General features: G+C 48.7%; 2 protein-coding genes and 2 non-coding genes across 4 annotated transcripts; 2 read left to right on the top strand and 2 right to left on the bottom strand.

Annotated features, from left to right (window-relative positions):
- Nucleotides 1-813: 813 nt before the first annotated feature.
- On the bottom strand, nucleotides 814-1,327 carry LOC124700721 (vegetative cell wall protein gp1-like). The gene has a single exon (XM_047232806.1). The coding sequence runs from the start codon at nucleotides 1,261-1,263 to the stop codon at nucleotides 814-816; it is 450 nt and encodes a 149-aa protein (XP_047088762.1). The 5' UTR covers nucleotides 1,264-1,327.
- Nucleotides 1,328-6,560: 5,233 nt separating this feature from the next.
- LOC124704453 (protein PELPK1-like) lies at nucleotides 6,561-7,705 on the bottom strand. The gene has a single exon (XM_047236708.1). It carries the CDS (start codon nucleotides 7,579-7,581, stop codon nucleotides 6,883-6,885), a length of 699 nt encoding a protein of 232 aa, XP_047092664.1. The 5' UTR covers nucleotides 7,582-7,705; the 3' UTR covers nucleotides 6,561-6,882.
- A 979-nt stretch (nucleotides 7,706-8,684) lies between these two features.
- On the top strand, nucleotides 8,685-8,757 carry TRNAA-AGC. The gene has a single exon. It is a non-coding gene; the product is annotated as a tRNA-Ala (tRNA).
- Nucleotides 8,758-22,332: 13,575 nt separating this feature from the next.
- TRNAA-AGC lies at nucleotides 22,333-22,405 on the top strand. Its single transcript has one exon. It is a non-coding gene; the product is annotated as a tRNA-Ala (tRNA).
- The last annotated feature ends 1,855 nt before the right edge of the window (nucleotides 22,406-24,260 follow it).

The raw sequence follows: 24,260 nt of genomic DNA, 5'->3' as shown, positions 1-24,260 counted from the left end.
ATGTTTTGAAGTGGCTATATTTTGTAGTTTTATGTGGAAATAACAAGAACACCTGATGTTTTATCTACACAGAGGAATGGCTTCATGAGTAATGGCTATATATATACTTATCCCACAAAAATCATAAAGTAAAAGACAAGCGATAGTTCTTTTGGTGAGAAATTCTTTACACATAAATTGAAACTTTAAGTATAGAATAGTCTAGAATAGAGGAGACGCATATTTGTTAACCATATGTAGAATCTGCTGGATAGTGCACACTGTAAAATCCATGCATTAAACTGGTGATCGGACGACTAATATTGAAATTAACATCTATATATGGTATTTATGAATCTATAGTTACGTCTTCCCTAAAGTCTGTTTAAGTGGCTGGGTGCCATCCCACCTCTGATCCGAAGCGTATATGCACGATCCAATGGTTAAGGTGGAAAGTTTCGAGATTTTCACCTAATGATGTCGCCTTAATGTTTTGCCCATACTTTTTTTGCTAACACTTTATTTCCTGTTGTCCCCTAGCTATTTCTTAGATGGCACACCATAAAATAGTTTAGCAGTCACAGTTTACCAACCACAAAATGAGATTAACTTAGTCTTACACGAAAAAAAAGAGAACGTAAAACGCGAGTACAGTTGGACAGCCCTCAACGTACAGTAAACACACAGTACACATACTGAGACGTAAAAAAAAGGTAGAACAGCAGATACATCGATCACATGTAAAACGCAGAGCTACACGCAAATACGCGCCATGGTAACGGAGTGATCTAGCCACTCCCGCATCAAGGCCACCGCGCCACCACGTGAGCACGCCTACGCTGACGGAGGAGGTGCCGCGAACGGCATAGGCACGTTCACATTGGGGACGAACGGCATCGGAGGCAGCGTCACCTTGGGCACGACAATGTTGGGGATCGGCGGCAGGGTCACCTTGGGGACGACGATGGCGGGCATGGGTGCCATGGTGACCTTGGGCATGGGCGGCAGCACCGCCTTAGGCACGACGATGGCCGGCATGGGCGGCAGTGCCACTTGCGGCACGGTGGGAAGGGTTACCGCCGGCATGGGTGGCAGCAGGGTGACCGTGTCCGTGGGCACGGCTGGCAAAGTCGGCACTGCCGGAAGTCCAGGGACAGCGCTAGCAGCCGGAGCTGCAGCCGCCGGGGTCGTGTCGGCCAGGTGGCGGGCGGCGTCGCAGGTGGTGCCGGTGAGGAGAAGCGTGCACGCCATGATCATGGCCAACATGTTCGCGTTGGAAGCCATGGTTAGAGCTGGCTAGGTACTAGTGGTCGAGAGATGGTTTTCTCTCCTGTGTCCGGCTGTGAGAGGTGATTGTACTAAAGATCACTTCTGTTCGAAAGATCACTTCTGTTCTGTTGCGATGTAGGAACATGGGTCAATGCCTGACAATTTATAGTCCAATGAGAGGGTGCGATTAGGTTGGTTGTTGGGCGGATTCAGAATGCTTGTACATCGTCGATCCAAAAAGGGAAGTGCTTTGTATGATCGAGACAAGCAATGGCTGCAATTTTCTCTGTTTAGGTGAGGAGCTGGCTATGCAGCGTGAATTTGCTCAACTGTTTAGTGTCACCATTTCTCAACTGTCTTCGTCGCGAAGGGTGCTGGCAGAGTGAGTTGACTGAAAGTACGTCAGTATTGTACTTTTTTTTGATATATAGTTCGGGGATTTCTGCCACTAGAACCGCTGTTATTTTTTTCTTCACAGGGTAATTGCGAATAAGATGACAAACTGAATCAATAGGTACCAAATGACCAAGCAAATCACCTTCGAAGTTGGGATAATGCTTTGGTAGAATCCGCCATCTGGTTGTTGCGAATAAGATGATAAACTGAATCAACCAAGCAAATCACGTTCTTCGGAGTTGGGATAATGCTTTGGTAGAATCTGCCATCTGGTAGTAGTATCACAGAATTGCACTGTACGGGAGCGCCTCTGATTCTGCATATTACTAGTCCATCACTATGGACGTGATTAGTGGGGGCTCCTATTTGAAGGGTTCAGCGTTGGCAAATACCACTACGGGCAGCAACGCCTCTTGGGCTCCCATCTTCTTCTCCTTCCTCTCATCTTCTTATCTGATCCAGTCAGTCCCCCTGTTGTCACCGCTGGCTAGGCCGCCAGCTACCACCACCCGCGGCCGGCACCGCTGACGCAGTCCTCCTCCACCGCAACCCATCGCCGCCCCGGCCTCCCTCTCGCCTCCCCCCCCCCCCCCCCCCCCCCACGCACACACACAATTCCAGCCGCCTCCGTGCACCCAACACCCAAACCCTAAGGTCCTACCGCCGGCGAGCTCCCTGCACCTGCACCCTAAGCCCCCTAAGTTCTCTTCCTGACCTCCGTTAGCGTCGTCCCAGTCTCCGATGAGTTCGATCCGGTGAGTCACCGAGCCAGGAAATTTGGCCAAAGCTTCCTAATGTGGTTGAGCTGGAATGAAATTCTAATTCTCCACCAATCCCTTGGAAGGCTCTCATTTCCTCCCTTCTTTCTCTCTCCAACTCCCTCTCGTCTGAGAGCCGCCTCGACTCTCCCCCTTTCCTCTGGTAGGTTCGCCGGCCAGAGTTGAAGGGGGGGGGAGGCCGGCCATCTCCCATGTATAGTAGTAGTTTTAGGTTATCTACCCATGCGGAGACTGGCTCTATGCCATTAGTTTGGAGCGGCGCGCTTGATCTGTTCGGCCAGATCTAGTGTAGTTTAGGGTTCCTCTTTGTCGTCTTGTTGTTCCAATTGCCGGAGCTAGATGCGACGATGAGGAGCATAATATCCTTCAATAAATCCGAAGCTCTTGGTGGGGGTGGTCTGGGGAGGGGGAACTCCACTTTGATTCTTTCTCCGTCCTGCCGTGGTGGAGAGGGCAGAGGATGTGGTGGAGCTCTGCTCTTCTTCTGATGGCGCCTACCCTAGATGCGGTGGTTCTACATCGACGCGCGCAACCAAGCTCGAGGCATCCTCGCCTCTGCTATCCTTGGCCGTCATGGAGGCCCGTCATCAACCTCCAGATCGGAGGCTCTTCTCTCGTCTTGGCTGATGGAGCTCGGCGCTTCTTTGCCACCAAGTGGTGCGTCCCTGGTGACTTGGAGATACAAGCGGTTTTTCGTCGCAAGGGGGCGTTCGAGCGCTCTGGCCATGTTCCGGCGGCTACGCCTTGAGGACACTGACATCTGGCGATGGAGGCACCCAGGGACTTGATTGCTTTTTACCTTTTGTTCTAGGGTGTTTTATGTAAATGTGCATACCTTATCCTCAAATACTAGGTTCTTTAGCGAGAGTGTTGTAAAGGGTCGGCCTGCAATTTGTAGCTGCCACGTGTTTCTTTAATGGAAGTACCACCATGGTCTTCGAGACCCGTCCTTTGTGCAAAAATAAAGAAATCTCCACCAATCAAAACGGCAATATAGTCTGTTCAGTCTCTAGTCTCCTGATGATTCTGTTCTGAATGAGTCCATGGAGTCTCCTAGTGATGGAGCGAATGGTGATGGGTTGCTTGAGAATGCCGGGATGGTGGATCCGGTTCAAAGATTCAGCAAGGGTAACTTGGACAAGGCCAATGTGAATGCGGTGGAGTGTGCTGACCTGTGCAAGAAACGTAAACTGCCATGTGAAAACTTTTGAATTCCATAACTACTATTATGTCTTATCTGATTTGGAGATCATGAGTAGGGCGGCTACGATGGGTGTTAAGTATCTGGTGATGATTTTGATTTGTAGTTAGTGTTAGTGCTTGTCTGTTGTGGCTCCGGTGGCAGGAGGGAGGGGGACCTCGTTCCTCCGTTCGTAGCTAGGGTTAGGGTTTGTCTCGTTGTGGTGCGTCGTTGTGGTGGTGGGAGCGGCATCCGGGTGAATAAATTTGCCTTAACTTTACTCCCACACCGTCATCGACCTTTACGGCGACGTCTCGGAGTTGATGGCATGCAACATGTGCTTGTCTCTTCAGATCAGCAGCTTGGTCTTCTCGTTGTTCTTTAGATCTATTTCTCGATGTGTCACTAGCGTTCATCGTTGTCCACGACGACACCGGGTATTGGGGCGAGTTGGATGCTCTAGAGCGAGGATGCCGATCCGGAGATGGTGAATCTGTTGTTGTTCCCAACTTCATCGATTTGATGCGGTGGATCTTGGTTAAAGGAAGTACGGGGACGTCTCCTAGCTGACGTGCCATAGCGACACACATACCTCGATGGCCTGTTCATCGACTAACAAAGCCTCGTTGGCGATGGTACTTCTTTGAATCTGGCAATGGTGGAGGTTCGGCGTCTCCTTAAATGTGTGCCTAGGCATCATTGGAGTTTGTCAGCGGCCACTAGCTAGTTTCGGCGAGTGCAAGAAACCTTAGGGATAATTTTGTATTTTTCTATCTTTATGGTTCTATCTGCAGAGTTTCCAAGAAATTTGTTTTCTCCTGCTCAGTTTTTTCGGTTTCCATGTTTGTTGGTTCTTATAACTTAATTTTCTATTAATAAAATACGTGGTTGCTCTAAAAAACGGTTGTGTTATCTAATACTAACTCTATTACTCTACAAATCAATGGTACCCTTTTATTTTATTTTGAACAGCGTGTCAATGTCCTAATATACTATAAATTTTGTTGGGTTATGTGAAGATAGATTACAATATTTTTTTAGATCAAAGGCCAAAGGCCCGACGTTAAATTAATAACGCCCTCAACGGCGACAAGGTACAAGGGGCTGAACCCAGCTTACAACACACACCCACACACCCACACGAGCTGCCAAAAGGCTACAACCGAAACCTCGAACGGCAATCACGACCCTTACGAAGCCTACGAAGACTCGGAGAAGACACCGGACAGCAAAAGTGTCGGGCCGGGGCTCACCCAAGGGAGAGCCATCGAACACACACGCCGTCAACAGAACTCCCCGCCGCGGGCAGCGCCACCAGTGACCGACCACCACTATGCATCGACCACCGCCGTTCGAACCCCAACAAGCAGCACCCGGGAAACTCGACGAAGGAGGGGACGGCGCAAGCCTTGCCGATGGTCGCCAAGCAAAGAGCCAACATCATCCGCAGAAACACAGTGAGCTCCAAGGCGGCGTCTTCAAGAAGAACACGACACGAGAGCGCCGTCACCGCCCGATCCGCGGATCTTAGGTTTTCACCCGAAGCACAAAGGTCGACGAATACCGCGCCTCTGCCACACCACCAACGGACAGCCGCGAACTGTGAGCTCCAAGGCGGTGTCTTCAAGAAGAACACGACACAAGAGCATCGCCACCACCCGATCCTCGGATCTTAGGTTTTCACCCGAAGCACGAGGAGGAGCAAGGTTACCGCGACGGCGCCTTCAAGAAGGACACGACGTCCGCAGACGTCGACACCGCGGCCCCAGGGAGGGCGAGGGTTTCCCCTCGGTAAACCTCAACACCTCCAGCACAGGGAACGGGCCACCGCCCTAACGACACCCGCGCCACTGCCACAGAACACTGCTCGCCGAGAACCACGCCGCCCTCACGACCGTGGCACCGACCAGCCCCTGAGCTCCTGGCTCGCCCGCCAACCAGCGAAGCTCCCACCTTTCCAGGGCCGCCGCCCCGGCGTCCAAACTCTTCCTGCTGCGAGACCGGAGAAGACAAGCACCACATCGCGAGGGGAAGGAGCTGCAAACCAACAGCCCCCTTGACTGCCGGGCACGCCAAATATGGAGACGGAATGAGCCCAAGCCCGGGGCCCCTGCCTGGCCCGCAAGCGCGGCGGCCAGAGAGCCCAACAAACCAGATCCGGAATGCCGCATCGCCGCCGCACCGCCGCCACACCAGGAGGGCACCACCAGCCAGATCGGCAACCAGCAGCCCCCAAGGCTGCGGGTGCCCACAGATCTGGGGTGGAGGTGGATGGGGTCGAATGGGGCGCGGGCCCCTGCCTCGGCCCGACTCGAGGTGGCCAGATCGAGATCTGGGCCACACAACCCAGCACCTCGCCGGGGTCCTCCATGATGGGGTGGGCGAACGTAGCCGCCGGCCGCGCCCTGCCGCCCCTGGCCTCGTCCGCGGCACCCACGACCTCCACCTTCCAGCAGCACCTCCGAGCTCGCGCCGCCCGCCTCAGGCCGCGCCGGTGAACCGTCGCCGCCGCGGGCACGCTGGTACCACGTAGTCGCCACGCTGTTGCAGCGCAACCTCGCCGCCGCGCCCTACCAGCACGGCGCCCTCACCGGCCGCGAAGACCCGCGCCACCGCCACTGCGCGAGGGAGCAGAGGAGCCCCGCCGCCGCCGACGCCGCGCGGGCTTTGCCCGGCGACGCCCTCAGGCGGCGGCGAGGAGGAGGGGGAAGGGTGGGGAGGGGCTAGGAAGGGGCGCCGCCAAGGAGCTCCCAGGTCGCCCGCGGGGGCGACGCCAGGAGCTAGGGTTTCCGAACTCGACCAGATAGATTACAATATCTCCTTCTGATATACTTGAACTAAAGCATGCATGATTTATTCTTATTGTATGTACGAGATTCACAATGAAGAAAAATCTACACTCCCAACTAATCATGTTGCTTATGATAAATATATGAGTAGTGGTCTATCCGTGTATGTATATCGATCCAATGAAAATATATTCATATATAGTGTCACACGTACATCTGACGCAAATACCCCTTACATGAAGAATGATTCACTGTCACACCACATAGATGTAAAGTATACAAGTACACCACACGCACACCACACCCCCATCAACCGAAAAGAGACGTACCACACACACATAAGTACAGCATGCTCATACAAATTAATGTTGTCAAGCTAAAGTAACCATATCGTTAAACACCGTTAATTACGACATTACGCTCTAAACTGGGCAAGGGAACAGCGACCATCCGTGCATATCGATCGTTGCATGCACTGGCATGGCCACACCTAGTGCCCGGACGACGGCACGGTCACACCGGGAATAGACGGCATCGGCACCTTAGGCACGCCAGGGATGGTCGGCACTGCGGGCAGTGGCACGTTGGGAAGGTTTGGTAGGGACGGCATCGGCGGGAGTGCCACCGGCAGCTTGGGCACGTCGGGGATGGACGGCATCGGCAGGTTAGGCACCCCGGGGACGGTCGGCAGAGGCAATGTCGACACTCCAGGAACGGTGGGCAATGTGGGAGTTGCGGCGCAAGGCACGGAAGGCAGGGGCACCGTTGGCACAGTGGGGACAGTCGGCACAACGGCGCCGGGTACTGACGGCAGTGGCACCGTCGGGACACCCGGCACTGTCGGCACAACGGCGCCGGGCGCCGGCAGCGGCACTGTAGGCACGGTGGGGAGAGCTGGTACGGTAGGCACCGTCGGCACGACCGTGCCCGGCAGCGTCGGCACCACTGGCACGGTGGGCACTGTGGGCACGACCGTGCCTGGCACCGTGGGCAGAGTGGGCACCGTCGGCACGACGGCGCCTGGCACCGCGGGGATACCCGGCACCGTAGGCAAGGTTGGCAGCGTGGGTTCGGGCAGAGCCGGGATGTCGGCGAGGAGGCGCGCTGCACGGCACCTGCAGCCACCGCCGTTCAGGAGCATGATCGCCATGACGAGCACCACGGTCACGAAGCTCGACGTGGAAGCCATGGTCGTGCGTGCGAGGCCGTACGTTACTTGCTAGTACTACGTACTCCCTAGCTAGCTCTTGTGGAGCCAAGCTATAAGAGCGATTTTGTTTGTGTTGCTTTGTGATGCAATGAACGGAGCCCTACATGTCAATTTATAGCCCACGTAGCTGACGGCTACTCTTTTTTTTCTTTCTAAGTGAAGCTGACGGCTGACCACTATCCTTGGCATTTGGCAAGCAATGGCTGTTGGCCACCCAAAGCTAGCATGGGTCACTTTGGCTTCCCAAGGAGTGGTGATTGGCGGGGAAGAGGCCGAGAGGCAATGTATGGCGCGCATGCATGTAGTATGCAAACTATGCATTGTACTATCGCATGATTTCGTGGTTGCCTAAGCTCCTCGAGGTGCTTGGCGCGCTGCGTAAGGGTGTGGTTGCCTAAGCTCCTCAAAAAAATTTGGCGAGGGAAAGATGAACGAAAGACAATGCATGTATGGCATGTGTGTGAGGGATATGCAAACTATGCATTGCATTGCATGATTTTGTGGTCACCTCAGCTTAGTTCGGCTAAAAGCTAGCTTCTTAATTTACATGATGCAAATGCAATGCAGTGAGATTGGTTCATCATCAAATACAGTACTTTACGAAATTCTAAGTTGGATGTCCAAGCTTTCTTTCTCTCCTTGAGGCAGCAGTTCAACTGCCTTCATTTTTTTTCTCAACCACTGACTACTCAAGTATAACGCGAGCTGCATTTCAGAATAGCATTGGAAATTTCGGGAGGACATGTCCTCCTGCCCTGTCCAAGTCGAACAATGCGTCCGGAAAATTGAATGCTGCGCGACGCGACGTTTTTAGAATTTGTTTTGTGGCTGGTGGGGGAGTTAGCGGCGCTGAATCGAATTCCGTTTTGATCGATCTGGGCCTCGAAGCTGGATAGCCTTTCCGGAGGTACCGTTGGGCCACGTCGGACCGCCGATATCGGCTTGAGCTGCCAGGTTCTGTGGAGTATTTCGTGGATCCAAAGACGAGAAGCCATTTTTTGTCAGCACAGAGACATCATGGAACATATCGTAGAAGTGCAAATAGTTTACATATATACAAGAAAAGTTACTGTTAGCATCACGGGGATGTAGCTCAGATGGTAGAGCGCTCGCTTAGCATGCGAGAGGCACGGGGATCGATACCCCGCATCTCCATTAATATTACTTGGAAGTAGTATTTTTTTCATTCTTCGGCATAACGAGGTGCCCAATTTACCTGTGCAGAGACATAGCACATGTCATAAACAGACTGGAACTTCGACATCTTGTTTCGAGTTCGACGCACGGCGGCGTCGCGGGTTGGCGCATGCTGGCTGGACTGTAGCCTGTAGGAGTAGGAGTGTAGGACCATGGCGAGCGGCGACGTGAGAACAGGAGGGCGGTGCCGGTGGATGCAGCTGAGCTCGCCGCGGACGGCGGACTCACTGTCGAAGCGTTCGACGGTAGAGCTGCGTCGTCAGGATGCCTCTTAGGCTCAGTTCTTTTAGCTGCTTCTCCGAGAAGCTGCCCTCCCCCCAGCTTCCCGGGGAAGCCGCCCCCAAAATTTTGAAAGGCTTCCGAAATGATCTAGGCTAGACTAGTCCGGAAGCCTCCCTAAATTTTTAGTGCGGCTTCTCCAGGAAGCTGGGGGGAGGGCAGCTTCTCGGAGAAGCCGCCAAAAGAACTGAGCCTTAGAATGACAGAGAATGCATCCTTACCGCGTCTACATCAGTTAACAGCTGCGACCCTTTGCATAAGGATTCCATCCGTTGCATCACAATTCCATGGGATAAACTTACAAGCAAGCAACGGCCAATGGGAATCCTTCCGTTCTCTCACAGAACAAGGACCATACACCAGCCACCATAGACCGCACTTTGTTCCTCTGTTGTCGAGCCACACCATGCATTGTACCGCCCTCTCTTGGCTCCAATTATCCCACAAACCACGTACACTGGAACAGACCAGTGTGCAGCCATCGTAGTGTGTGTGTCCTCAAACATTTAAGCAATGGAAGTTTCATGTGCTACTCAACCACTGCCCATAAATCTACTTCATTGGTACAAAAACTGAAATTGTGCTCCACACCATATATATGCGCCCAACACTTTTCTGTTCAGTTCTATCATACGTACGTCAAACCAGCCCTTTTGAATAACCAGCCACATATATAGTGTAGGGTCTCCTATAATTTATCTCTAGCCTCATGGGTCCTTTCGCTCCTAATTTCTAATCTACGGCCAATTGTGCTTCACATATATTATATTAGTGCTGTTATTTGGTAGGGTCCATGTACATTGAGCATTTAGGTGATCAAAATGTGGCATATGTGCAATTGTGTGCACGCGTGTCTTTGGAATGAGAGGCCTAAGGGAAACGTTCACAATGAAAACTCGGTCATAGGGAGCAGCCAGCATCCTCTGCGCAACTGCCATGCACTATCGTTCTAGCTTTGGTAGTATTTATAGTACATCTCAGCAAAAAGGTTTCAGCTAAAGATGGATTACTAGGAGTTAACATCACAGGTCTTGGCATCATGAGCACAGCGTTGAACTGTTAAAGACCAGATGGGCATGGAGCTTGCGTTCTCAGATGGCGAACCATGGAACAAATTGGCCTCGTCTACTGATGACAAAAATAAGAGACAAATGGCTCAACGCTGCTGCAGTCATGACAATTGGTAATGGGGAGAAAACTTATTTTTGGACTGACAAATGGCTCAACGGGAAAACCATCGAACAACTGGCTCTAGAATTTTACAAAATGATTCAACCTACAATCAGAGCCAGGAAAATAGTCGTTGAAGTGTGTTTTCAAATCAATTGGATAAATGATATTAAGACTTTATATATTCAGGCATTCCTACAAATTCTCTTCTTGTGGGATGAAATCAGAATTTTCTGGTTGTCACCGGGTACAGGGGATGTTTGGACTTGGACATGGGATGCTATAGGATCCTTTTTCTTTGCTGGCCTCTCCGCTTGCTCTTGTCAAGTTGGGGACTCGCGGCTGTCGGTGAAAACCGTGCCAGATTGGCGGCTGATGGCGGCGTTAAGCGTCGCTTCCTTCTTAAAGGCATCGTCATCGCAGCATGCATCTACCCAATCGTGCTGCTCCGGGGGAAACCCTAGATCCAGGTCTCCCGGATCGGAAGATGACGGTGCTTCATGGGTCGTTCTACCTCTTGGGGCATCGTTTTTGGAGCTGCGGCTGGATGGAGGTGGATCTTGGTGGAGTGGTATTCATCTACCACATCGATGGCGCTGAGTCTAGGTGGCATGGTGCTGCGGGGTATCGACGATGGATGCAGGATGATCTATGCGTGCATGATGGTGGAGCCGTCTGGCGTCATGGTGGCATCGACGGTAGGACTTGCAAGGTTAATGCGATGATCCCTCTTGAAGATGGGGTCGAGGAATACGGCGGTAGGACCTTCTGTGGTGTGTGCGTTGGCGTGCGCTGAGAGTCTGCTTAACTAGATGTGCTTCTCACCTGCTATTGGGTGGCTTGGGAAGGCATTTGGTTTTTTGGATGATGTGAGTTGGTGTTTTGTCACCCCCTTCATCCCTCCGTAGGTTTAGCGAGGTGGCTTCGAGTTTGATCTTTTGTGTTGCTCTTGTAAGGTGTTGCGAATAATCTAATAAAAAAGCCGTGTGCATCCCTTGGATGCAGAAGCTGGGGTGATTTTTCCCCCATTTCGAAGAAAAAAACAAAGTTGTTGCGAGGTGTGATCCTTAAACTCAAGACTTATAATTGAATTTTAAATTTTTAAAAAATTTACTTTTAATCCAAGCATAGAAATACATTTTTCATAACTGACTATTTTTGTTTTGACACGGCTTAAATTTAATTTTGAAGGATATCGATTTTCTAAAGTATGGGCCCGGGGTCATATAAGTGTAGCATGATATGGTCACAGCAGTAACTTTTTCCATACAGATCAAACAAGGATGGGCCCAAATTCGGTCGAAAAAAATTGACAGTACCGAGCTCGCCGAGGTTTGGATGTGTGCATGTCTTTGTATGGATGGGTGAGTTGCATTAAAACGTGGGACTAGTAGAGAGAGCAGAGTAACCTGCATAAAGATCGGCGATTGTTTCCTCTCATGAATCACGATCGAACTTCATATATTTGATGAGTGAAAAGTTGAGACTTGAGAGAGCCAACAAGCGGAAGGCATCCTTCTGATCTCCCAACAAGTGGAGACATTCATTCCATGCTGTACGTTCCCTGTCGTTGAGCAACCATGCATAATGCATTGTGTGCCGTTAATGCCGCATAAATCCTCATGGGTCTGCTCGAATTATCACAACTGGCCTACACTACTCCAAGAAGCAAAGTGTGGGATGACATGCTTTTACTACACGGAACTTATGTAGAAACGTTTCTACATAAGCCAAATTTATGTCCTATAAAAGTTGATATTTTGCCATATCCATATATACACATTCTATTCACTTCATCATATACGAGTCAACTATTTTGACAAACCAGCTTCATATACTGCTATTCGTCCATGTCCATATAGTGTTTTCACCCGGATTGCCGATGGAAACATGAGATCCTCATGGTATGGACACAGTGAATGGACAATATTAGTTAACTGACCATGTCATCGCAGTCAATATTAGTTAACCGACCATGCCATATCGTATTCTTCGGAATGTGAGGCCTAGGGAAATCTTAGTGAACAATTGTTGCGTCTTGTGCAGCAATCACCGTGGACCCTTGGGATAAAGATCGTGGAACCATTTTGCATATTCCCATAACTGCAAGTGGGACGGGAGTTGTCTTCTTTTGCATTAGTTAGTCGCTGTGTTGATCTCTTACTAGGATAGTGGCTATTGTATAATCGAGGTACGGAGTAATATTTCTTTTTTGAGGTGATTAAACCGTGGTCACAACTAGTATGCACACCCTAGCAGGTTCAGCCTATGCTTATAGTAACTTGAATTGGCAACAGCTAGTGCACTAATCAACCAATAACCATAAATCTCTCTCTCTCTCTATACCTCTCTCTACGGGGCCAAATAATGTAAACAAGTACAACATTAAAGAACAAACTAATAATAAATCCTAGAATTCAAATGAAAAAAAGCTACATATGTGCAATTTGAGATAACAAATTGAAGCCTTGAAACTACCACTTTCTCCTGCTTCGCACTTGAATTTATGAGAATAATTGTTAATGAACTAGTAGAAAATTTTGTATGAAGGAAGTTGAGACTTCTTCTTTAGAAATTGTATTTTAAAATGAAATTTTCATCATTGAAAAACTTTTTTCGCTCATTGAATGCTCTTGCACAAGGTCTAAGTTTAACTTTTAGGCAGGCCTCCCGGACGCGATCTGGAAGCTTCTTTATTGAAGCACGGTCAATATCAGAACCCCCCTCTGCCCGCTCCTCACTATCTAAATAACCAAAGAGAAAAGCCATCACCACAACCACATCAAAACAGAAAGAAAATTCATTGCTTTACTACAACCTCAATTTCAATGAATAACACATACGCATATTGTAAGATGTTATTCAACCAAAAAAATCGAGTAACAAAATCTAGATTATATTACGTAATTAGTATCGTTGGATTCGTATTGAAATACTTTTTTTAGTGATGCTTATTTTATACCAACACTTTTTATATATTTGGAGTAATTTTTTCTCAAAGAAAAAAAATCGAAAAACGGGGATATCTTATTCATTGGAATGGAGAGAGTACCAAATATTGGCAAACATTTTTATTTATTTATGAAGAGCTGATATTTAGTAGAACTTCCAAAAAAATCGCAACCAACATATTTTTGCATGTCACACAATGTTGTAAAGGAAAGGATATTGTTGGGACAAAGTATACTTTGAGAACCGAGTGTTCAAGTCATTGCCTGCAACAAAACGAGCATCTACTAAAATACTCCTCCTTGAACCTCTGGAGGCCATTCAAAAAAGAAGAGTTATGTCCCCTCCATTCTAATCAAATATTGTTGCGCCATGTTATGCTTTGCACTCAAAAATTGGGCAAGATATAATGGAGAAAATTTGTATCAACGAAATCAAATATTCTAATATTCTAATCTAAGTAAACTATTTTTAGTGAAAAAGTAATTATCGTAAGGGCTTGTTGGGCAATACTCCAGCTCCAATCTCCATTACCGGAGTGGACGGAGCGGTGCCAAACGCGCCAACTCCGCAATTTTATGGAGCTGCATCTGCGTCGCTCCTCCTAGCTTCGGCAAAAGCGGAATCTGCTCGAACTTACAAAAAAAAAATGCCACCGCCAACTGACACCACCGAATCGGAACCATTCTATTTCTCTCATCTCCCACTCTATCGAACGACCGCGCCATCGCTAGAAGCCTAGAGCACGCCACCGATCGATTCCTGGGAGCCGCCGGTCAAATCGCTTGCGCCGCCACCGAATTGAGGCCGCCACCTGCTTATCTTCCTCCCGGCGCCGTTAAATGCACCCACTGACAAATCAAGGACCACACACGGCCTCCTCCTCCGGTTCAGTTTGCTCCACACCGCCAGGACCTTGCGCCCCCGCTAGGAGCGCTCACCTCCAGGACCTTGCGCTGTTGCCAGGAGTTCCCCATGCCCGCATTCGACCTCCCTCCATGGTGAGCGGTTGATCGACTCCGGCCCATCAACCAAGATCTCCCACCAGGCCCGAATGCGATATACTCCGTATTTTCTTTAAATGGGCACGGAGCGGAGCCAGACGAACGGTCCTTCCATCAGATGTTCGATCGGGAGAGCGCTTCTCACATGGAGGCATGGAGTTGAGCGGAGCGCTGACTTTTGCTGAAGTGGAGTGTTACCGAACAAGCCCTAAATCCAAAAAAAAACATGATATTTCGTAATTGAATTTTTTGCCTGCACAAGAGCTACATTTAATTTTCAAACTGGTTGTCCAATTTCTTAAGTACGACCATGGATGGTGTCACGAGGAATGAGTAGACACATCATGCTTTTACGACATGGAAATTTGGCGCGTGCTTCTCAACTACTACACAAGTCCAGTTTATGTCGTATAAAGAGCTGATATTTTGCTCCGCCCATATATATATGGGCGCATTCTATTCACTTCATCATATATTGTTCCACTCTTTTGATCGACCAGCTACATATACTACTGCTATAATATTGTCTATTGACCCCTTGTGCATATAGTGTTCCCAACCAGATTGCTGAAACACGAGCTCCTCTTGGTTGACTACCTTATCTATGTCTTTCATTATCTGCTAGTGACATTGTTCGATGGACTAGGTTCCATGGATACAATTAAGCATTTTCATCATATCATCGTGATCCACATGCGCATTCTTCGGAATGGGAGGTCTAGGAAAAACATAAACAATAAACACCAGATCTAGCATTCATCTAAACATGGAAGCACGTGGAGGATGTCAACACTCAACGAGGCCTTCACGGAATCGAGTTCGGATGTGAGATACTACTTGGTCGCTGGTAGATTGGTGCCCACCGATGCATGCTCACCCTCGGCAGTAAAGCCCGTCTCCTTGATGTAACACGGGGTGTCATCAACGTAGAGCTTGGCGAAGTCTAGTATCTCCTTCTTGTACTCGACAGATCGAGCCTAGTACTCCTCCTTGATTTTCGCTTTCAGGAGCCGGTAAAGATCATTCGAGTACATCGACAGATTTTCCATCACCTCCGAGCAACGAAAGCAAATCGGGTGGTGTGGGTGGGTGTGAGGGGATCATTAAATCGGTGGATCGGTTGTTCAAAAAAAATCGGTGGATCGAAACCGCTCCGAATACCAATTATAAGGCATTGCTTAACCTGAACAAATAGATCGCCCGGAACACACACACACTAGAAACCGATGGATCGGGTTGTCTTCCACCCTTCCTCCCCCACGACCAGTCCATACACGGTGGCATGGCTTGCGAATGGAGGAAGCGTTGGCAAGCCATGTCACCCATTGTTTTCTCTCTAGCATATGTTTTCCTGGACCCAATCTCCATTCTCTAGCCATTTTGGAGCCTAGCCCTTCCTCGTGGGCTGGCCCGGTGCGGCCTTGTCGCCCTGGTTCGCTTCACTCGTTGGTGTCTCACTGCCAGGTTCGCGTCCCCCTAACCGTTCCCCAAACGGCGCCGGATCGAGCGTTTGGGGGACGAGTTTCGTTCGTGCCGCGTTTGGGGGGCGCGGCTGGGGAGCGACGTCCCCCAAACGCCGCCCCCAAACATTAAATACTCTTTTTTGTTTTTTTTTTTGCATTTTTATTTCAATATAGAGAAGAAACATCCCAAACTAATACATAATTGGGAACATGGTTTACACGAAGACATAATTTGGAACATGGTTTTCCACAAACTAATACATAGTTTGAACCATGGTTGCACAAATATAAAACATTGCGAAATAACTAAACCTAACTAGGCCGGGCATCGAAGGTTTCGTGTGTTCACTGCCAAGAAATAACACTCGAGGGCTCACCCAGTCACCCAAACTGGAAAATCCAGCTGTTGACGGTGGCCCTGTTGGTTCTTTCGAGGAAGAACAACCAGAAACCTCCGTGCATATTTTCGCTGCGAAGAAACAACACTCATCAGTCGTCGTCCTCCTCGGCGCTGTCGCCGTGGTAGTGCCGGCGGCAACTCGTCTCGTCGAACACCTTGACGCTCGTGTCCCTGTCGCCAAGGTAGGAGAACATGAGCACGAAGCCGTCTTCGAGGCGGTGGTAGCGCGCGAACTTCTCCCAGCCGATGTGGAGGTACATCTTGTCGCGCAGATGCAGCGAGCCCGGGCGCGTGTCGCCGCCGACGAAGTCGACGAAGGTGTCCGGGAGCCTCTGGATGGCGTATGGGTCGCCCTTGAGGACGACGACGAACTCGAACAGCACCGGCCGCTCCTCCTCCTGCATGTCCGACGATGAAGACGACGGCGTCGCAGGCGACGACGAGCGTGCAGCTCTGCCGCGGCCACGACTACGGCCGCGGGCTCGGCCTCCGCCTCTACCAGACATGGTGTCGACTCTTCAGATGGTGGCGGCTAGGGTTGGGAGAGGGGCGCTAGGGTTTGTGTGTGAGGGACGATGAGAGAGCGACCCTTTTTATAGGTCGGAGGGAGGCAGGGGAGCGCTGGCGCTCATTAACGCCGGCACGAAGAGCTAGGCGCGACGAGACGCTTCGCTGCGCCTCTGCGGGAACTGCACCATCGCTGAGTGGCAATAACTTCCGTCGCGAGGTAGGCGACGATTAGGTTAAACTTCAATGTGCCGCTGACGCATCGGTCCCGCCACTCCCCGCCTCGCTTTTCGGTGTGTCTGACGTCCCCGGAATGTCCCCTCTGTAGCGGGGACGGGCTCGGGGCGCCGGACACCGTATCAGACGACTGGGAACGTTTTTTTGTCCGGTGCGCCAAAATCCCTTTGGGGGACGGTTTGGGGACGCGACTGGAGATGTTCCAACTATACTTCACAATTTGCAATCCAACCAAATCCCAAATTTCAAACCAGCTGAAACGTTTAGCAGAGAATCAATGCTGACCCACAGCCGAGCAATCAAGGCCGCTTTGCTGACGCAGCTAAGCCAATCAAATCAATAAACTCCAAAAGTAATCCGGGCGGAAACCACGTTCCCCCTCGTGCTCCATACAATTGCACTTTTTTGCCACACAGAACAGCGGCATTCCCTTACGTGCGGGTCCGTGACGTGCACACCGCAAAGGACCCCACCTGTCAGATACTCCCACGCGCGCAGCAACCCGGGCATGTTAGGGTTTATGCTTTGCCCGTTGACGCCCTCTGGCGGCGGCGAGGGTAGGGGAGGTGGGAGGAGGGGAGTCGAGGGGCGCCGCCAGGGGGCTCTCGGTCGCGCGCGGGCGCTACGCGAGAGTTAGGGTTTCTTAAATAATGAATATAGGTACTGAGATCACACACACAACTGGATGATGAATATGCCGGGATAATGTTTTGTCTTGAAGGTATTAGTTTATTATGCATTGATACAATCTCTCTTCATTCAGAATTTTGAACAACCAGTTACTAAATAAATATTTATTTTTAGAACCTCGATTCCTAGGCCCCTTTGGTCTTTGAGATCACGAGGAGCCTTGACACTATCAATGTTAACTGCTTTGCACTCAAAATTGGGCAAAATATAATGGAGGGCGAATAGGAAATTTGTATCAACGAAATCAAACATTGTATTCTTAGTGAGTTATTTTTAATGAAAAATCCATTATAGTTAATCTAAAAAGTGATGTTTGATAACCGAGTATTTTCGTTTGCACAAGGACTGCACTTAATTTTCATACTCGGTGTCCAATTTCTTAAAGACCACCATGGATGGTGTTATGAGGTATGAGTAGACACATCATGCTTTTATGACATGGAATTTTGGCACATGCTTCTCAGAAATTTTGTTTATGTCGTATAAAGAGCTGATATTTTGTTCCATCTATATATACCCATTCTGTTTAGATATTATAGATGAGCCAACTCTTTTGATCGACCAGCTACATATACTAATGTTATAATCTATCTCTTTGGTCCTTGTACGTATAGTATTTTCAACCAGATAGCTGAAACATGAGCTCCTCATGGTAGACTACCATATATATGCCACGTTTCATTATCTGCTAGGTGATATTATTCGATGGACTGGGATCCATGGATACAATGAAGCATTTTGATCACATCATCGTGATCCACACGCGACATTCTTTGGAATGGGAGGCCTAGGGAAAGCATAAACAAGAAACACTCGATCTGGCATTCATGACAACATGAGATTTTGTTGCGGAAATCAATGCTCTCGGCATAGCTTTGGCCCTAGGCATAGACAGGGCTACGCCGACGGCCACCCTCGGCGTAGGCTATTTTTCAAATTTATCTAATTTTGTAAAAATCATAACTAATTCATATGATGTCAGAAAAATGCGTATGAGGTATCAAAATGTTCAGAAAAACATCCTCTATCCGTTTATGTCAAAATCATGCATATTTGAATCATGTAGAATAACATGTTAACATAGAAACAATTCAATCACTTTCTTATATGTTCTCGGTGTTCCCGTTTTAGCCAGATGGCAATTTAAACGAAGTCGGAAAATCTCGCGGAGCCACATGGCATCATTTTATGTGTCCTAGTAACCACTCCAAAAGATGGAATTGGGATACGACAATTATTTTGGAAAACCCTTCACGAACAGGGCTATCAAGTCTGGATTTCTATGGCTTTTAGGGCAATGAGTAGGAAACGGCCCGTGACACCGCATAGTTTGTCGGAACGAGACCATATTTGGCACGTGCGTGGTTCCTGGGATGGGAAGCAATGCCCCGGGAGCGCATTTCCAATCCGACCCATGGGCGATGGTTTTTTTCATTTTCGGGGTGCCAAAACAGGTTTTTTTTGTGAAGGAACTACATGGGGCGCATTTTAGTATTGCGCGAGACCTCTGTGTAGTGGTAGGACACCGCCTTCGCACCCCATATCACATGCCATATGTGCGCGCTAGCTATCTGGGAATCCATGCGGCTTCTGCGGTGTCCCGCCGAATCCGCCGGAAAGTGACCGGATTTGAACTAGGGCTACACTTTCCGTCGCTCAATAAATTCCGCAAAAATTGTTTTTAGGTCTATGACATATCAGTTTATGTGCTAATTTTTGTCCGTTTAGCGCGATGGTAAACGGGTGCACCAGCGCGCCCGGTACGGCCATACCGCATCTCCGTGGGGGCCCATTTGGCCAAATGACAATTTAAACAAAGTCAGAAAATCCCGCGGAGCCGCATGGCGTCATTTTATGTGTCCTAGTAACCACTCCAAAAGTCGGAATTAGGATACGGCAATTATTTTGGAAAACCCTTCACAAACAGTGGCTATCACGTCCGGAGTTCTATGGCTTTTAGGGCAAATGAGTAGGAAACGGCCCGTGACACCGCATAGTTTGTCGGAACGACGCCATATTTGGCACGTGCGTGGTCCCCGGGATGGGAAGCAAGGCCCCGGGAGCGGATTTCCAATCCGACCCATGGGCGATGGTTTTTTCATTTTCGGGGTGCCAAAACGGGTTTTTTTGTGAAGGAACTACATAAGGCGCATTTTAGTATTGCGCGAGACCTCTGCGTAGTGGTAGGACACCGCCTTCGCACCACATATCACATGCCATATGTGCGCGCTAGCTATATGGAAATCCATGCGGTGTCCCGCCGAATCCGCTGGAAAGTGACCGGATTTGAACTAGGGCTACACTTTCCGTCGCTCAATAAATTCCGCAAAAAATGTTTTTAGGTCTATGACATATCAATTTATCTGCCAATTTTTGTCTGTTTAGCGTGATGGTAAACGGGTGCACCAGCGCGCTCGGTACGGACATACCGCATCTCCGTGGGGGCCCGTGTTGGCCAAATGACAATTTAAACAAAGTCAGAAAATCCAGCGGAGCCGCATGGCGTCATTTTATGTGTTCTAGTAACCACTCCAAAAGTCGGAATTAGGATACGGCAATTATTTTGGAAAACCCTTCACAAACAGGGCTATCACGTCCGGAGTTCTATGGCTTTTAGGGCAAATGAGTAGGAAACGGCCCGTGACACCGCATAGTTTGTCGGAACGAGGCCATATTTGGCATGTGCGTGGTCCCTGGGATGGGAAGCAAGGCCCCGGGAGCGGATTTCCAATCCGACCGATGGGCGATGGTTTTTTCATTTTCGGGGTGCCAAAACGGGTTTTTTTTGTGAAGCAGCTACATGAGGCGCATTTTAGTATTGCGCGAGACCTCCGCGTAGTGGTAGGACACCGCCTTCGCACCACATATCACATGCCATATGTGCGCGCTAGCTATCTGGGAATCCATGCGGCTTCCTGCGGTGTCCCGCCGAATCCGCCGGTAACCGACCGGATTTGAACTAGGGGTACACTTTCCGTCGCTCAATAAATTCCGCAAAAAATGTTTTTATGTCTATAACACATCACTTTATGTGCTAATTTTTGTCCGTTTAGCGTGTTGGCGAACGGTGCACCAGCCCGCCCGATACGGCCATTTCGCATCTCGCGAGGGGGCCGTTTTGGCCACATGGCAAATTGGGCGTCATATTTGGATTCCTCTAATTTTTAGGTTCAAATGATGATATGTATGTTATATTTAGATTCCTCTCATTTTTCTGATCGATTTAGACATATTATTTGTGGAATTTTGATTTTTCGATTTAAAGATATTAATTATTCAATATTAAATAGAAAAAAGACCAAAAAATAAAATCATTTTATTTTTATTTGAATTCAATATTATTATTACTTATATATATTCATTGTTGTCTACTTAAGTAATTGTTTGGGATTCAAAAATAAAGAAATGTGCATCACGGTTCAAGGGTTAATAGGGTTGATATGCTATTATTATCAGCAAGAGGTGTCAATTCTATAATGGAACCTCATCCGAATGGAACCAAGAAGTTAAGCGTGCTGAGGCTGGAGTAGTGTGAGGATGGGTGACCGGCCGGGAAGTTTAACCATGATTGTAATTTGACATAAGATTAAGTGTAGTTAGAGTTAAAAGTGTATTGGGTGAAAGATAAACAAGTAAAAAAAAGAAAAAAGAAAAAAAAAGGAAAAAATTGTGTAAAAGAAATTAAAATTTTAAAAATTTTAAAAGTCTATGCCTAGGGTTTTGCCGTCGGCATATAGAAAAAAATATTTTATTTTCGAATTTTTTTTTGAATTTTTTTGGAAACGGAAAATTTGAATTTTTTAAAAGTCTATGCCGAGGGTTTTGCCGTCGGCGTAGCGTGCTACTCCGAGGGCCGGGCTACGCCGACGGCGATAGTGCCTTTGCCGAGGGACTTACACGCCGAGGAGCTATGCCGAGGGCGGCCCTCGGCATAGCCTACGCCGAGGGCCAAAGAATGCTACGCCGAGGGTTCCCGGCCCTCGGCATATAGCCCCATTCCTGTAGTGAGGAGTGGTGATTGGCGGGGAAGACACCGAGAGGCAATGTATGGCGCGCATGCATGTAGTATGCAAACTATGCATTGTACTATCGCATGATTTCGTGGTTGCCTAAGCTCCTCGAGGTGCTTGGCGCGCTGCGTAAGGGTGTGGTTGCCTAAGCTCCTCAAAAAAATTGGCGAGGGAAAGATGAACGAAAGACAATGCATGTATGGCATGTGTGTGAGGGATATGCAAACTATGCATTGCATTGCATGATTTTGTGGTCACCTCAGCTTAGTTTGGCTAAAGCTAGCTTCTTAATTTACATGATGCAAATGCAATGCAGTGAGATTGGTTCATCATCAAATACAGTAGTACGAAATTCTAAGTTGGATGTCCAAGCTTTCTTTCTCTCCATGAGGCAGCAGTTCAACTGCCTTCATTTTTTTCTCAACCACTGAGTACTCAAGTTAACGAGCTGCATTTCAGAATAGCTTTGTAAATTTCGGGAGGACATGTCCTCCTGCCCTGTCCAAGTCCAACAATGCGTCCGGAGAATTGAATGCTGCGCGACGCGACGTTTTAGAATTTGTTTTGTGGCGGGTGGGGGAGTTTGCGGCGCTGAATCGAATTCCGTTTTGATCGATCTGGGCCTCGAAGTTGGATAGCCTTTCCACAGGTACCGTTGGGCCACGTCGGACCGCCGATATCTGCTTGAGCTGCCAAGTTCTGTGGAGTATTTCGTGGATCCAAAGACGAGAAGCCATGTTTTGACAGCACAGCCACATCATGTGGCATCTCGTAGAAGTGCAAACAGTTTACATATATAAAAGAAAAGTTACTGTTAGCATCACGGGGATGTAGCTCAGATGGTAGAGCGCTCGCTTAGCATGCGAGAGGCACGGGGATCGATACCCCGCATCTCCAAAATACTTCTTCCAATAATATTTTACTCATAGGTTGTATTTTTTTTTAATTATTAACGAGGTGCCCAAGTTACCTGTGCAGGGTTGTATTTTTTTTATTATTATTAACGAGGTGCCCAAGTTACCTGTGCAGAGACACATCACATGTCATAAAATCTCCGATTGGTCTATCGCAGAACCAACAACAGACTGGAACAGGGACGGAGCCGGCTTCTTCCAATAATATTTTACTCATAGGTTGTATTTTTTTTTAATTATTAACGAGGTGCCCAAGTTACCTGTGCAGGGTTGTATTTTTTTTATTATTATTAACGAGGTGCCCAAGTTACCCGTGCAGAGACACATCACATGTCATAAAATCTCCGATTGGTCTATCGCGGAACCAACAACAGATCTGGAACAGGGGACGGAGCCGGCTTTTAACCTTGAGGGGGGCAAAATAGTGTTGTAAACTTCATGAGGGGGGCAGAGTAAGCTAAATCAAAAAGAAATTGCAGTTCTAGTGAGCAGTATTCTTCATAAAATCCAAACCATAGGGGAGGCACGGGGATCGATACCCCGCATCTCCAAAATACTGCTTCCAATAATATTTTACTCATAGGTTGTATTTTTTTTAATTATTAACGAGGTGCCCAAGTTACCTGTGCAGGGTTGTATTTTTTTTATTATTATTAACGAGGTGCCCAAGTTACCTGTGCAGAGACACATCACATGTCATAAAATCTCCGATTGGTCTATCGCAGAACCAACAACAGACTGGAAAAGGGACGGAGCCGGCTTTTAACCTTGAGGGGGGCAAAATAGTGTTGTAAACTTCATGAGGGGGGCAGAGTAAGCTAAATCAAAAAGAAATTACAGTTCTAGTGAGCAGTATTCTTCATAAAATCCAAACCATAGGGGGGGCTGAGCCCCCCTCGTCCCCCCTTGTCTCCGTCCCTGGACTGGAACTTCATACTTTTGGTTATGATTGTTTCGACGCACGGCGGCGCCGTCGCGGGTTGGCGCATGCTGGCTGGACTGTAGCCTGTAGGAGTAGGAGTGTAGGACAATGGCGAGCGGCGACGTGAGAACAGGAGGGGCGGTGCCGGACTCACTGTCCAAGCTCGACTGTAGAGCTGCGTCGTCAGGATGCCTCTTAGAGCATCCCCACTCGTTGGCGCTCCCCACGTCCAAATCCGGCGAAATTTTCGTCCGGATTGGATGAAGATTTGGCGTGGGGAGCGCCGAAGTTCCAGCCGTCCCCCGGCAGAAACCCCCAACCTCGACCATTTGACATATTTCAAACAAATTCAACATAAAATTTAACAAGTTCGGCAAACAAGAGGACGAGAATTGCTGAAACAAATTCGGCGATAACAAGTACAATGTTTAACAAGTGCTGAAACAAATGAAGCACACAATTTCACAATTTTTCAAACAAATTAAGACAGACTAGTTGGCGTCGGCGTTGGCGTTGCCTCGGAGCCTCCATATGTGCTCCACCAGATCATCTTGCAGCAAGCTCGGTGCATTGTAGAGTCTCGAATCTCCTGGCGCATAGCAATGAAGGCGGCCCATGATGGAGGCACCTGGTGATTAGGCTGTGCAAGAGGACCCTCTCTCTCATATGGTGCTTCTTGCTCGGTCGGAGGAACCGGATGCTTTCGCTCATCTTCAATAATCATGTTGTGTAGGCACACACAGCAGTTCATCACCTCCCACATCTGATCTTTGGACCAAGTCATAGCGGGGAACCGGACGACGAGCAAATCTCTGCTGTAGGACACCAAATGCTCGCTCGACGTCTTTTCGGCAAGCTTCTTGTTTCTTGACAAACTCGCAAAGTTTGGGGGTGCTAGGGTTGGAGATCGTCTTCA

Source organism: Lolium rigidum, chromosome 3, assembly GCF_022539505.1.
Source record: "Lolium rigidum isolate FL_2022 chromosome 3, APGP_CSIRO_Lrig_0.1, whole genome shotgun sequence".
Lineage (NCBI taxonomy): Eukaryota > Viridiplantae > Streptophyta > Magnoliopsida > Poales > Poaceae > Lolium > Lolium rigidum.
Note: the sequence above shows the minus strand (reverse complement) of the source record. Positions and strands in the feature narration are given on the sequence as shown.